The 15,931-nt window shown below is 38.4% G+C and overlaps 1 protein-coding gene across 1 annotated transcript in view; it reads right to left on the reverse strand.

The window, feature by feature from the left end:
• The window catches only part of HSD17B12 (hydroxysteroid 17-beta dehydrogenase 12), a 156,636-nt gene that overhangs the window by 97,677 nt on the left and 43,028 nt on the right, over positions 1–15,931 (reverse strand). The window contains exons 2-3 of the mRNA XM_046016737.1: positions 3,469–3,515; positions 1,856–1,931 (exon numbers count right to left, since the gene is read on the reverse strand). Coding sequence (XP_045872693.1) covers positions 1,856–1,931; positions 3,469–3,515 — 123 coding nt within the window. The remainder of the gene's footprint in view (positions 1–1,855; positions 1,932–3,468; positions 3,516–15,931) is intronic.

The following is a 15,931-nucleotide window of genomic DNA, read 5'->3' on the forward strand; positions in this document are numbered from 1 at the left end:
CATGAGCAAATGCTTTCATTAACAGTCAGTTTTATCTACATATGCACTAACACAACATTTTTATCACTGTAAGAGTTAATTATACACATGAGCACAAGTAACTAAGAAAGAAACAGTGTTAAGATCCAGGCAATATGTAAAGTTCAACTACCTAAGCTAACTGCCCCAGGCTCATCAGTGCCATGGCTTAAGTCAAATTCACACTTTAGCCAAACTGCAAAATACTGTATGTCTTGAACCTTCAGGGTTGTGTTTACATAATTCAAAACTTGAAAGTTAAAATCTTTTAATGCCAAAGATGTAAAAATCTATGACTGTAACAGGGTTTAAAAAAAAATTTTTTTTAAAGAAAAAAAACAAGACTTAGCATACTTAATATTGGTATTTATAGAGATCTGTTTTTTACATAAAGATAAAGTGCATTTAAATATAATCTATCCAGAAGGACCAGTTATAGTCTGGAAAGAAACAATAACAAAAATATTAACCTCACAAGGATGTTTGAAAGCTTAAAAAGGATAATACATGTGAGGGAATAAATAAATAATAAAGCATCATATGAACGCTAATGGTAGGTAGTAATGTTAATAACAAAATACAGTATGTGGTACACCTTAAACTTACACAATGTTCTACATCAGTTATATCTCAATAACGCTGAAAAATAAATACAGAAGAAATCTTCTCTCATCTGAAAGAATTGGAGCAGTTTGTTAGTTGGCTACTCACAGAAGTTAAAGCAGGAATCCTAGAAAACGATAAATACATGTTGCAACCACTTTATTTAATTTAAATCTTGCATAATTTAAATCTTGCATAAATTCATTCACCAATCGTCCGGGCAGGACCCCTGCCTTCCAGAAGAGTTTAGGTCTGCTGACTGGTATTCCCGACTTTCCTGTCTCACCCACGTGCATAATGCATCCTTCATGACTGCAGTTTCAGTTCTTTTTAAAATGCAGCAAAAATTTCAACACATATGAAACAATTAGAGAGCAAATTTCTTACTTTTTATCATTTTTTCCAATTAGTTTACATTTGTCTTGTTCACCCCTAATTTGACAGCTGATTTCTGAAAGAACTCCCTTTTCTCACCCTTTTCAGGCATTCAAATTAGTTTTCATAGAAATAACTCCCCCTTTTTACACAAATATTGCATCTGTGTGGAATATTAAATAATAAATGCATTCAGCCTAAGTTTGGGAACACACATAACTGACTCTTAACACAAATAAGTTAACTCGTGGGGGTAAACGTGCAAAAGCCTCACACTCAGAAGCCGACCGGCCACAAATGGTCAGCACACTGGGAACAGCGGTGTGCTCTACCAAGGAATGGACAGGACTACTTTACCCATCAGGCTGCTTAATTAGACATGAGTTAAGAATCTTTGCTACATAGTAATTCAGGTCTCCAGCACAGATGACTAAGAAGAAAGCTCAAAAGATATATATATATATAGGCTGCCTTCTATATTTTTCTTCAATTATATATGAAAAAAAATTAGAGGCAATGATGTCAAAGAGTAAAAAAAAAAATGCAAGAATACTGAAATAAAGCAACAGAAAAGGAATTCAGGTGTTTAAGTAGAACATGAAAAAAATAATCAGAGAAGCTGACTCCTAAAAACAACTTAAATGAGTCAGGAAAAGACATGTTAAGGAAATTTTAACAGTCCCATATTAATTTGAAAAAAGTTGATGACCCATTTTAAAGCACACCTTTTAACAACATAAGAAAGAAGCTTTCTGAACTATAAATATGTCAGTGCTAGATACCTACTTGAAAACATTCAACTTAGATTAGCTGTATTCCTTTTGTAAATATGAAAGAAGAGGGTGTGTGAAAAACTTACTTATTTCACTGGAAACTTGATTCAGTTTATCCTGTGATCTGCTGATAAGGACAACCTTCATTCCATGTTTTGCTAACTGAACCAAAAAAAACACCAAGTAGTTGAATCACACCTGTACATTTCGTTAAAAAACAGAAATCAGATATACTCTCATTTTAAGAAAACCTGATAATATGATAAACCGAACAACAACAACAAAAAAACAATAAACTTAAGTTGTAATGAATGGCCAATTTGAAATGAAGACTTTACAAAGGAGTCTTCCAAAGGGCTGTCTTTCTGAATCAAGCTAGTATATAAATGTCAGAGGGTTTCAGAAGGAGAAAAACTTTTACTTTTCATTTTATACCCATCTACACTGCTTTAGTTTTCAAAAATCATAAGTACTGGGGCATCTGGGTGGTGTAGCAGGTCTAGTGTCTCTCAGTTTGGGCTCAAGTCGTGATCTTAGGGTCATGAGATCAAGCCCTGCATACAGAGTCTGCTTGAGAGTCTCTCTTCTTCTCCCTCCACCCCGCCCACTCATGCTCACGCTCTCCCTCTAAAATAAATAATCTTTCAAAAATAAATAAATAAATAGTATCTACTACTTCTATAATTTAAAAGTCAGGTTTATTTTTTTTTAATTTGTTTATTTACTTGAGAGAGAGAGCACAAGCAGGGGTAGCAGTAGGAGAGGGAGAACCAGGCTCCCCGCTGAACAGGGAGCCTGATGTGGGGCAAGATCCCAGGACCTTGGGATCATGACCTAGCTGAAGGCAGCAGCTTAACCGAATAAGCCACCCAGGTGCCCGTAAAAACTTTAAAAAAGATCTGCCAAGACTGTCATCAGAATTGGGCGGTATCGGGGCACCTGGGTGGCTCAGTGGGTTAAAGCCTCTGCCTTTCGCTCGGGTCATGATCCCAGGGTCCTGGGATCGAGCCCCGCATTGGGCTCTCTGCTTGGCAGGGAGCCTGCTTCCTCCTCTCTCTCTCTGCCTGCCTCTCTGCCTACTTGTGATCTCTGTCAAATAAATAAATAAATAAAATCTTTAAAAAAAAAAAAGAATTGGGCGGTATCATAAGCTGTGATGCCTCAGCAGAACCAGAGGGCAGGGAAGTTTGCCTTCAAAGAGTACTACCAACACTCCTGCTTTGTACAATGGCCCTCGAATTACCATGGTCCCTACCCTTTCATGACATTACAGAGAACCTGAACCCTTTGCCCATGTCTGTCAATATCTTTTTGTTAATCAGTCTTCCTTATAAAGAATCGATGCCATGGACTAGCCTGGAAATATAACTATTGCCTAATAACATTGCCACCTTTTGGAAAAGAGTTCAAAACAACTAAGGACTGTCCATAATTACGCAATATAAAATAAAACTATGCTACATTTTCCCAATTCCAACTTACTGGAACAGAAAGTTTTATACTCATTTTTGCACAAAAATTTACATTAAAATTGTCTTTGAGCAACTGTGGGGTTTCTGATTAGAAATAAAGCACATCTACTGTACTATATAACAGTGTACTTGTTTTTTAACTTCAAAAATCAAAGCAACTATAAGAGATCATCCTGTATTTGTTGTTTTATTTTTATACCAAGAAAAAGGTCTTGAAAATTACCTACCTCTTCTGCATATGATTTTCCAATTCCATCAGTACTACCTGTGACAACTGAGAAAAGAAAAAAACAGTTTAGGTTAAGAACTACAATGAAGAACCAATCATAGGACCGACCAGTTATACACCAGAGGATCTGTGTAAAACTTCAACGTAAAAGATGAAAGAACACTAGTGATTCAAATTTACGATGGAATGCCCACCATAGGGGCTAAAATTTAAAGGGCTGCAATACCAAGTCTTGACAAGGTTGTGGAGGAACTGGAACTTTCATACATTGCTGGTGGCACTGTAAATTTGATACAATCACTTTGAAAAAAAGCTATTTGGCATTAGGTCCAGAACTAAACACGTGCCTACCCTGTGACCTAGCAATTTCCAAGAAGTATGAACAGATCATGTCTACCAAAAGAATGTCCATGGTAGCTTTATTTTTATTTTTTTTTTAAGATTTTATTTATTTATTTGACGGACAGAGATCACAAGTAGGCAGAGAGGCAGAGAGAGGGAAGCAGGCTCCCTGCTGAGCAGAGAGCCCGATGCGGGGCCTGCTGAGCAGAGAGCCTGATGCGGGGCTCGATCCCAGGACCCCGGGACCATGACCTGAGCCAAAGGCAGAGGCTTTAACTCACTGAGCCACCCAGGTACCCCTCCATGGTAGCTTTATTTATGCATAATAGGTAAACAGGCCCAAACATTGATCTACAAGAGAATAAGTAAACAGAGGTATATTCATATAATGGAATACTATATAGCAATAAAAAAGAACTACTGATATATTCAAAACATGGACTAATCTCCCAGACATTATGCCAAGTGAAAAAAGCCTGACATAAAAGCATGCAAGCTGTTATGATTCCATTTATGAAGCCCCCCCCATAAAAAGTGAAACTAATCTACAGTGACAGAAATCAGAATATTGATTACCTCTGGGTGAGGGGGTAGATGACAAGGAAGGGACAAGGGGGTAGATGACAAGGAAGGGACATTAAGGGACCTCTGGGGTAGAGGATGTATATCCTTTATCTTGATTTGGGTATAAAAGTGTGAAAGAATTCACTTTAAAAATGCATACTTACATATATATCTGTTATACTTGAATAAACTTAATTTTTCAAAATTATGGGCAATAAAAAGAAATTGAGTATGATTTATTCTATAGGAAAGTATATTTATCTTACAAGCTCAAAAACCTTTTTCTTTTCTTTGAAGATTTTACTTACTGAGAGAGAGAGAGAAAGTAAGAAGAGCACAGAGGGAGAGGGAGAAGCAGACATGCCACTTAGCAGAGAGCCTGATGTAGGGCTCCATCCCAAGACCCTGGGATCAGGACCCAAGCCAAAGGCATATGCTTAACCAACTGAGCCACCCAAGTGCCCCTCAGAAACCTTATAGCAGAAATATTTGAAAATTATAATGGGTCAGGCTTCATTATAGTACCTTATCTCTGAAATACTGGAATGACACTTGCTACAAATTCAGAGCATAGCTATCTCCTCCAAATTGTTAGGGATGTGCCTCAAACTTCTCTGAGATTTTCTAAGCCATTTACAAATTATGGAAAACAAGTTATGGAGTAAAGCAGGATTTTCTTGTATTTGTACTAAAAACACTTTTTTTCCAAATTACACAAGGGCAAACATAAAAAATAAAAACAGTATAACAAACCCCCATGTACCCATGACCCAGCTTCAAATACTGTCAACTTGATTTTAAGTAATGTTGCTTCAAATATATACCCCCACGTACTTCCTCCCACCTCAGATTAAGTAAATCACTAACATCATATGACTTCATAAGAATTTCATTATATGCTATTTAAAATAGCCATAATACCATTATCACATTCCTAAACTGTAAATAATAAGTCCTAATTAAATTATCTAATCTCAAATCAAACATCAATTATCTAATCAGTATGTAAATTTTCCCCAAGTGTTTCAGAAAACTTTTCTAATAATTTGGTCAAATCAGGATTAAATAACTTCCATACTTAAAATTGGTTAATGTCTATTTTTAGACTATAGGTCTATCTATCCATCTACCTTTTCTGTATCTATTTATTCAATCTCCATCTCTCTCTCCTCCACTTCTACTCCCTCTCCCCCCCCTTTCTCCCCCCCCACCCCCCCAACCTCCCTACTAGTTGTTGAAGATACTCGGTCCTATTACTTTCCCGCATGGCATTTACTGGTCACATTCCCCTAATGTCATATAACATGTTCTTCTGTCCCCTAGTGGTTACCTATCAATGCTTGATCAAATTCAAGTTTGATTTTTTTGGTAAGAATACTTCACAAGTAATAACACATATTTATATCAGGAGGCACATGTCTGGTTATCTGTCTTTGTTGTTTTATTAGCAGCCACTGTTAACCACTGAGATAGAGAATTTCACTAGATGTTGCAGAACAGCGATATTTGTGCTTTTAGGGTTCGGGGAGGTGGGAGAGAGTGCTCTGTCAATACTCAGTGTGTACATTATAATAATGTAACTCATTTCTAACACTAGCCTTAGGTCACGGGCCCCAGCAAAACTGTCCATATGTCAGGCATCAGTTGCAAATTCAGAGGTCCTGACAGGCATTTACGCTGACTGACTGCAAAATTCAGGGTTCCCGCAACTCCTCAGATTCAGCAATTCACTAAACAAGTCACAGGACTCAGGACTTAAAAATTTGTGATTACAGTTTTTCAATAAAGAATACAAATCAGGACCAACCAAATGAACAGCTGCAAGGGGCAAGGTCTAGGAAGGTCCTAAATGCAGAGCTTCTGTGCCCTCTCTGAATCAGGGCACTACACCCTCACAGAACACCAATATGTTCAGCAACTAGGAAGCCACATCAAGCTTCAATGTCCAGAATTTTTAATGGGCTTCATTACAAAGGCATGGTTGACTGCATCACTGACCTCAACCTCCAACACCCCCCTTCCCTCCCAGAGGTTGAAAGATTGAGCTGATACCACATGGCTCAGACCTCTAATCTTCAAATCACACGGTTGGTTTTTATGGCATGACCAGCCCCCATCTTGAAGCTATCCAGGATCCCACTAGGAGTCCTCTCATTGGCATAAAGCATCGGGGCCCACCATGAATAATAAAGACAATCCTATCACTCAGGAAATTCCAAGGATTTAGATTCTCCCCACCAGGAACCAGGGATGAAGGCCAGTCAAATTCCTTATCATACAACAATTATTGTGGTTAGATAAATATATTATTCACTACTGAATCAAATAATATAGTATAATTACATTTCCTTTTTTGGTCAACATTTTTCTTTTCCTATAGTCAAACTGCCTTCTCTTCCATTTGCAAAGTTTTCTTTTTAAATCTCCCATTCCCTAACAGCCTCTCAGTACAGTTTTCCACAGAGTCAATCCCATGAATTTTTTTTTTCCTTTTTTTTCCCCCCCATAGAGATTACTTTCCCAGATCCCTCCAGCTTTTATCCTGTTCCTCCTTGAAATGACTACTGTGCTGCACAGCTATTGTTCTAGAACATAACCATGGGAATTCCTTTGGCCTCCCTCTTCTGTTGAAGCTCTTATTTCTAGATCTTATTCTACTCCCTCATTAGGGATCACATCCACCAGTAGCTTCCCAAGGACAGATGCATGAAGACACAGTTTTGTAAATAGTTTTTTAAAATAAACTTTTTATTTTAGAATAGTTTTTTAGACTTAACCAAAAAATGTGAATATAATAGAGGGGGATCTCTATATTTCAAGTCGGGTTTTCCTATTACTAACATCTAATATTTGTCACAATTCATGAATGAATATTGGTACGTTATAGTAGTCCCCTCTTTTCCATGGGGGATACATTCTAAGACCGCTCGTGATGCTTGAAACTATGGATAGCACCACACCTTATATACACTATGGTTTTTCCTAGACATACATACCTATGATAAAGTTCAATTTATGTTAGGCATTGTAAGAGATTAACAATGTTAATAATAAAATAGAACAATTCTAATGTACTATAATAAAAGTTATGTGAATATGGTCTCTCTCACAAAACCTTATTGTACTAAATTCAGCCTTCTTGGGATGGTGTGAGATAAAATGTCCACATGATGAAATGAAATGAGGTGAATGATATAGGCATCGTGATGTAGTGTTAGGCTACTAGTGACCTTCTAACAAGATGCCAGAAGGAGGATCATCTGCTTCTGGACCACAGTTGACTGCAGGTAAATAAAACTGCAGAGAGCACAACCTCAGATAGGAGGGGGTACTACTGTATTTTCAACAAGAGTCTCTGTCTTTTTCAGATTTTCTTGTTACTGAACGTCCTTCTGTTCTAGGATAACATCCAGAATATCCTATGAAATTCATGTGACAGCTTAAGAGAAACTTTTTTTTGATAGTTTAAGAGATACTTGATTGTGTATACCTTTTTTTTAGAAAGTCTATATGCTAACCTCATACATAATAGTTTAACTGGGTTAAAATTCTAAGCAGGAAATAATTTTTAACAACAACAACAAAAAATTGAAGACAACTCTCTACTGTCTTCCAGCACCAGTACTGTCCAAAAAGTGTTTTACCATTCTGAGTTCAGACCATTTATAAGTGACCTGCTTTTTTGTCACCAGAGCTTTTAGGATTGTCATTCAATCTTTAACAATCTGTCACAATAATATGCTTTTCAGTGGTTTTCTTCTATTCACTGGTGCTAGGCACTGACGGGCCTTAAAATCCATGATCTTTGATTCTGGCAGTTTCCTTATATTGATTCTTTGACAATTTCTTCCCCATACTTTTCTCTCTAATTCTTATAATCAGAATTTAGATATAACAGTTTCTCTATTAATCATATTTTTCTTTTTGTTCTACTTTCCTGAAAGTTTCTTCAACTTTATCTTCCAAACTTTCTATTGACTTTTAAATTTTAGGTTGTCAAATTTTTAAGTGTGAAGAGCTCTCCTTTATTCTGATTGCTCTTGCCCTCTTTTTATTTATTTTTTTAGGAGTATCTTGTTCTTATTATAGACCTATTATCTTCTCTTATCTCTGAGGATATTAACTAGACTTTATTTATATACAGTTGACCCTTGAACAACAGGGGCTTGAACTGCATGGGTCCACCTATACACAGATTTTTATAAATACAGTACAGTACTGTAAATGTATTTTGTTTTCCTTATAATTTTCTAAATAACCTTTTCTTTTCTCTAGCAGAGTGTAAGAATACAGGCAGCTAATCCATAAAATATAAAATATATGTTATCAACTGTTGGTATCAGTAGGGCTTCCAATCAGCAATAGCCATTTGTAGTTAAGTTTCTGGGGAGCCAAAATGCAGGCTTTCCACTGCACAGCGTCCCTAATCCCCACACTGTTCAAGGGTCAAGTGTATTAATTATTTTCTTTTTCTTATATTCTCTTTCCTCTATATTCCTTTTGACTGATTTGGTCTGTCTCATCTTGGAAGCATCAATATGGCAACTGTGAGCATACGTGGGGTGACTGCACTGTAAGCCTCACTCTAGGGTAACCAGTGAGCAAACCAGCTTTTTTATTAGAGATTCCACGAAAGTCAGTATCTTTTCTGAGACCCTTCAGTATCTCTTAAGAAGCATTTCCCCATTTCAATCTTTCGGCGGCTGGGTAGGTGAGCAGCTGTTAGTCTGCAGACTTTTTCCCTCAACCCCTGCTCTCAGTCCGGTGCCTCACCTCTGCCTTCTTCCGTGCCCAATTTCCCTGAGTCTCAAGTACATCTGGCTCCGGGGCCTTCCCCACTCCTGTCTTTTGAAGTACCTGACACTTCCAGTTGTGCTTTTCTGAGATCCAAAAGCAAATGTGTGTGCTTTCCAATGGTGGACAGTCTGTGAGCACACTCTTCCACCTACATTTGCTATTAGTGGGAAATGAGGGATTTCAGAAGTCCCCTAGTCTCATCAAACTGGAGCTTCCTGTTTCTCATTGTTCTAATTTTAGAGAGGATTTCCAAAATATAAGAGGCTACAAATACAGTTATTTGATCATTTTAAAACTGGGAAGTTCCCCAAATTTCCTCTGAAACATGTTATACTAAAGTAGACTAACTTTAGTTGAGAATGAGATACTAAACACACTACTAAAAAAAAAACGGATTTTATACTCCCAGCAAGAACACTTTTTCCTATCATCTCCTGCTATGAACTATCAAATCTAAATCAAACGAACAGTTTTTAGAAACTATTATGTGCACAATTTTGGAGACTACAACGATGAATGAGATCCATTCTGGATATCGGGTGTTCTATAAATCACCCATCCTCTGATTAGGACTTTAAATATTAAGTAGAAACAATCTGACTTTTAAACAGATATAGATATTAAAAATTTAGCCTGATCTTTTTAGATAGATAAAATTTTTCATTTTTCTAGGGGCTCCTGGGTGGCTCAGCTGAGCACCCAGCTCTTGACTTCAGTTCAGGTCACAACCTCAGGGTCCTGAGATCAAGCCCTGTGTAGGGTTCTACACTCAGTGGGGTGTCTGCTTCTTCCCCTCGCCCTCTGCCCCTCTTCCCCGCACGTGCTCATGTGCACCCTCTCTAAAATGCATGTCTTTAAAAAATATATCATTTTCCTGTCTTCTAAGTCTCAAAATCAAATCCAGCATTGCATAGCTATATATGAGCCAAATATTACCTTACAAGTACATTTTTTTCCCTAAGAAAACAGAAAAGTATAAAAATTATTTTTATGGACACAAAGAAATAAAAAAAAAACTGGAAACTCAGAGGCTCCCTTAGTCATCTCTGTAAGCACCACTGTAGTTCTACAATAATCAGTCACCTACACAATGGCCATGCAATGGGGGATCAACTATCCCTTCTCCATCAAAGGAAGTGACAAATTCTTTAGTTTTCTATGTCATACGGTAGGTGAGTGTTTGCAATAACGTAAAAACATGACCAAGTCATCGGTCAAACTTCAGTCAATCATGAAAGTTTCATTTGATGCAAAAAAAGAATTCTTGGGGCACCTGGGTGGCTCAGTGGGTTAAAGCCTCTGCTTTCGGCTCAGGTCATGATCCCAGGGTCCTGGGATCGAGCCCCACGTCGGGCTCTCTGCTCCGTGGAGAGCCTGCTTCCTCCTCTCTCTCTCCCTGCCTCTCTGCCTAGTTGTGATTTCTCTCTGTCGAATAAATAAAATATTTAAAAAAAATTTAAAAAAAAAGAATTCTTATTTATTTATTTAAGACATAGACAATGGAGACAAGGATTGTCCTGCTGCTTTTGCTTTACAAGATCCAGTCTCTGCTTTAAAGCCACATATATTCCTAAAGTGGTAGCAAATACAGCAGCTGGTAGTTGGATAGAAAAATCTCCTAATCGAGTTCATTACTTTTTTATTTTCATAAAATAATAGTGTGATTCTATTAAGATGATACCATATTGTCTGGGGAGTCAACTACCATTATTAATTTTAGGAAGCTAATCAAAGCATACCACATCTTAAATCAAAAGTCTTGTAGTGTTGCTTCTGGGACACTGGGAAAAGACATGAAATAGATTACTATTTTTTACCCTTCCTACTGTTGATATTTTTTACCCATGTGCATATTCTGCCTTTCTAACAAAGAAGTCCTTTCCTACCACGAATAGAAAGATGGTACAAACTGAGCCAGCAGACTCTTTTATCTATTCCACTTTCCCAAAAATCAGTGTAGCACTGCTTAACCCCCTGCTTCTCAAGGTCACTTAACATTTTCTTAAAACAGAGTTCTTAAAAATAAAATTTAATGAAAACTTACTTGACTACTATTTACTGAATTATTTGATTATTGTAAAAGACCACCAGTTTGATTACCATTAAATAGAATATTAGCGTAAAATATGTATGTATATACGTAACCATTAAAATTTTTAAAATTCGGGACGCCTGGGTGACTTAGTCGGTTAAGCGTCTGCCTCCAGCTCAGGTCATGATCGTAGGGTCCTGGGATCGAATCCTGCCACAGGCTCATTGCTAAGCAGGGGAGCCTGTTTCTCCCTCTGCCTCTGCCTGCCACTCTGCCTGCTTGTGCTCTCTCTCTCTCACAAATAAATAAATGAAAACTTAAGGGGAAAAAAGTGTTGAGTTTTTAAAATTCGCCAATGCAGTACCTAAGATCACCTTTTGCTCTGGGAAATACTTGATCTAACTCTGAAATGCCTACCACCTTGCAATGGGAACCAATAAAGCAAAGACCAGCAGCTCCCACATCATTCATATTAGAAGTATTGCTTGTTTTTCTGTTGGTTTCTTAAAATGAAAAAATTAAGCAGTCAGCCAAAATGAAATAAGGTGCCAAGTACAGAAATACCCCCGGGGACTCCTCCTTCTCATGTTATATGCACATCTGGGCCAGAGCCCAGTTGGCAACTGTCTTCCCTTCCTTCTTTCCAGCAACTATGACCTGGAATATAGACTCTATTTCCCAAACTCCTCAGCAGCCAGGTGTGGCTGTTATTCAATTCTGGAAATAAGATCCAAGCAGTAATATGAGCCCCTCAAATTACAGTGAATGGCTGCTCACAGTCAGGAAGCTGACTCAGCAGGGAGAGGCCCCTTTTTGACCTTCATCTAGCCAATTCAAAAGTGATGGCAGTAAGTCTGGTGATCTTGAACTACAAGTAACCTTGAGGGTAGAAGCCACAGGCTAAAGTGAAGGTACATACTCATAGGAATCAAGGTTCCTGAGGACTCCATGAAATTACCACGTTTTTTTAATTCATCGTTTCCTTTTTTACTGCTTACCACAGAGAATCAAACATATTCTAGTTTTCTTTAAACTGCGTGAAAAGTAAACTTCTCTCTTGTTAAAGTCATGACTATAGGCCCAGAAAAGCAAGAGTAAGCTGTCAATAAAGTCAGTTATTAAAACAAAATATTTACAATTCACATGATTACAAGAATATTTGCTCAAGGTACCTCATTCATATCATCCAGTTAATTCTCATAATAGCTATCACCCCACCAACCTAAGCTATCATCCCAACATACACAGACTTGTCCAATGAACCTTTCAGTCCTTTCTCACTTAGTTCATGCTCTACATAGTTAAGAATTATCTTTCTCAAACACCATTTTTATGATCTCATTCTTCTTTTAAGAAGTGACAGTGTTTCTCTATTGCCAATTATATAAAACCTGAAACACAAATCCATTTACTTCTCCCAGTTGCCACCACTCAGGGCTACCATCATTCATCTCCCACAATAACTACTCCAACAGCCTACTAAATCATTCGCCTGCTCCCACACTTCTTCCTCTCCAGTTCACTGCCGCCGAAGTGATCCCTCCAAAGGGCAAATCTGACATCACTTCCCTGCCTAAAACCAGTCAATGGCTTCCCACTGCCCGTATTCTTCACGGGCTCTTGCATGAGCTTATCTTATACCCATCACTTTCCTCCTACCGCTCACTTCCCCGACACGCTGAAATTTTCCCAGTTCCTACAAGGTAACAAGTTCTCTCTTCACAAAAGTTTTGCTCTAGTCCCAGTTTCACTCCAACCAGTGTCTCTGTCCCATCCTTGAGATCTTCACTTGAACATCTCCTCTCCCATTCAGGCTTCCTTAAGCTCTAGACAAACAGAATCTCCTAGCTCTTTGCCCCCCACAGTACTCCATACTCCCCCTCCCTTCATGACATTAATCACAAAGGTTTATATAAGGGTCTGTCTGGGTTACCACAGTCTAACTGCTAGCACAGCGCCTGGCAAAAAGTAGATGATTAATGAGTGGATGAATGAATGAGTAAATGAATGAAAAAAGATTATGAATGGAAAACTAGCCTCTTGGGATACTACTTCCTATTTTGTCAACATTTTTTTCTAGTAATAATGTCCAGTCACCTACTATACACAATCCCATATATCCCTCAGCCTCTCTCAACATTAAGAAGTAGCAATCTAAAATGAAATTTAAGAAATTTAACAGAGAGCAGTTTAACTTTATGATGAATCTGCAGAGACACATTTTCTGTAGATGAATCTGAGGCTATCTTTGAAAAGAGATTGTTTTCAATGTTTAGAGAGCTACTTCATTCATAATGTGCCAGGGTGGATATGAAGTGAACAAATCCAAAGCAGAATTAAGGGGAAGGGGAGATGAATCATTCTGGTTTAGGAAAGCATGGCAAATTACCAATGTAGTGACAGTTCACTGTTCTTGTCATTAAGATTTGCTTCCTCCATTAACACTGAGTATTCTCAGATTTCATTTTGCTATGGAGTAAGCAGATAAGTAAGGTAGTTTTCAACAATACACAGAAAGAAGCTACAGGTACCACCCCTAACCCTACTGGCTCTGAGTGTAGGTAAGATGGCCAGGGGCAGAACTGAGGTAGAGGAAGTGAATAAAGGGAGGGGGAAAGGGAGATTCAAAAAAAAAAAAAAAAAGGCCTCTGTCTTCATGTATAAATATAACAGCAGAACCCGAATTTGCAAGCCTTTGTGAAGATGAAAACTGACAACTATAAAGAATATCCCAACTTGGCATCCAGAAGTGTCTAGCTTGTTACAGATTATATAAAATACTGGCAACTGACCAGCGCTCAGCTTCCAGATTTTATACAGTCAACAAAAATACTTTAGTTTGTGTAGGTTAAAAATATTCTACTCTTTTTGTCCTCAACTTGCTAAGAACAGATATTTTTAGTAAGCACCCAATCAACCTTATCAAAATCAAACATCAAAAATAGACTAGAGAAACACTGGAAGCAAATATGCTATTTTTAGCTCTTCTGACTCTTCCCTGCCACTACCCACCAAATTCTGACTGCAGAGCCCATGCATAAGAACTTGGTTATTCTAGGCAGGTTCCTTCTTCTGACCCTTTTTTTTTTCCTCCCTGAACACCTGAATGCAGAAAACACTCGATTGATTAAAGATTAATACTGCCGCAAACCATGACAGCTGCCTTTCCTCTGAGTGCTTTTGGGGGATGGGGAGAATAGAAAATGACAGAGAGCTTACATCAGTATTCCTCCTGGGGATCTATTACATGAAAAAAAAATTGCTATTTCAATTCCCTTTTGTTGCTAAAAATAGCAGCCTCAATTGATTCAAGCAAACAGGGAAGCGGCTTAGCAGTGCTGAATTTAGAAACCACTGAAGTCCCAAAGAGCAAATGCTAACGTAGTCTTAACACATGCCAGCTCATATTTAACAAAGAACAAAGAGAAGCATGCAGGCTGCAAGTTAATAAAACGGCAGCAACTTCCTGCATTTTTATTCGAGAGAGGCAGTGAAAGGGATACAAAATAAGACAACTATCACTTATTCTCCTAATCATATTTTGATAAAAAGTAATTTTACAGGGAAAAAAATCAGATTATGCATAAGCCCAGACAGTGTGGGCATTTCCCACAACCCCATGGTTTGGAAAAATACACGCCTTTTTTCAAGCACGTACATTACTAGAGAGAAAGAAAACGCCCAGCTTCCAAATGTGCTGTCCCAACAGCGAGGTCCCTTTTCCCACAAGTTTGCCCACGAGGTTTCCCCACCCAGCGGGCCCTCTCTCACCAACCCCTTCCTCTTCTCTTGACCCAACCAGACACTGCAGACAGGTACAGTTTATCACTTCAAAAACTAACCAACAGAAAAATCAAACCAAAACACCATTCAAAGCAACTAGGTTCAGGACAGAGGAGGAGGAGGTACCGTAAGCAGCATCCGCTTGAGGCAGCCAATCCTGGGGACGGTCTTCTCGGCAAGGCCTTTCATCTTCTGCTGGCACCACACCCCAAAAATGCCTTCTGCCTGACTTTGTCCCTTTGCTTGATTAACCGAAAACCTTTCCAGCTAATGATTCATTTCAGTGACTGCCACATCCTCTGTAAAAATTCAAACCCTTGTGTAAGAATTAAAAAAGGCTATCAAGCCTTGCGTGTTGGTGATTTGGTGGATACAGACTGCTTTGTGGTTTCCTTTGGGGATAGCCAAAATGAGGGGGTAATGTGGAATGCATGTGGGAATTCTGACCGGGAACAAAGGAGTTACTACTCTGCATCACAAACCTAGGAAAATGCCACAGTAGTGTAGGGGCCAAGAGCAGCCCACCCCAAAATGTGCCACTCTGGCATACTGATTATTTCGAAAGAAGTTACCTAAGTCCAAGGGCACTCAGACCCTCCTCTGTCCCTCTGAGAGCAGGAAATAAATCTCTCACATGAAAGGTACCCTCCCTGTGCTAAGAAATAAAAAGACATCCTTATCACCGGAGACAGGAACTTTAGAAAGGTTCCTTTCTAAAGACAGGAACCAAGAAAGCTATAGAAACAAACCTGTTACTTTTTAACTATCTCAGCCCAAATTCTGCTTGGAATTCCTTACTCCTCAAAGCTCCCAAACATGTTTTCTTCATCCCATCAATTCCTCAAAAATGTACTGTATCTTTGGCCAAAAAGCATAAAAACTGTCTGCCTTGGTCTTCTCTTTGGGTCTCAATTTCAATATTGGGCCTCCAGGTGCACATAAT

This window comes from Meles meles, chromosome 8 (assembly GCF_922984935.1).
Source record: "Meles meles chromosome 8, mMelMel3.1 paternal haplotype, whole genome shotgun sequence".
Lineage (NCBI taxonomy): Eukaryota > Metazoa > Chordata > Mammalia > Carnivora > Mustelidae > Meles > Meles meles.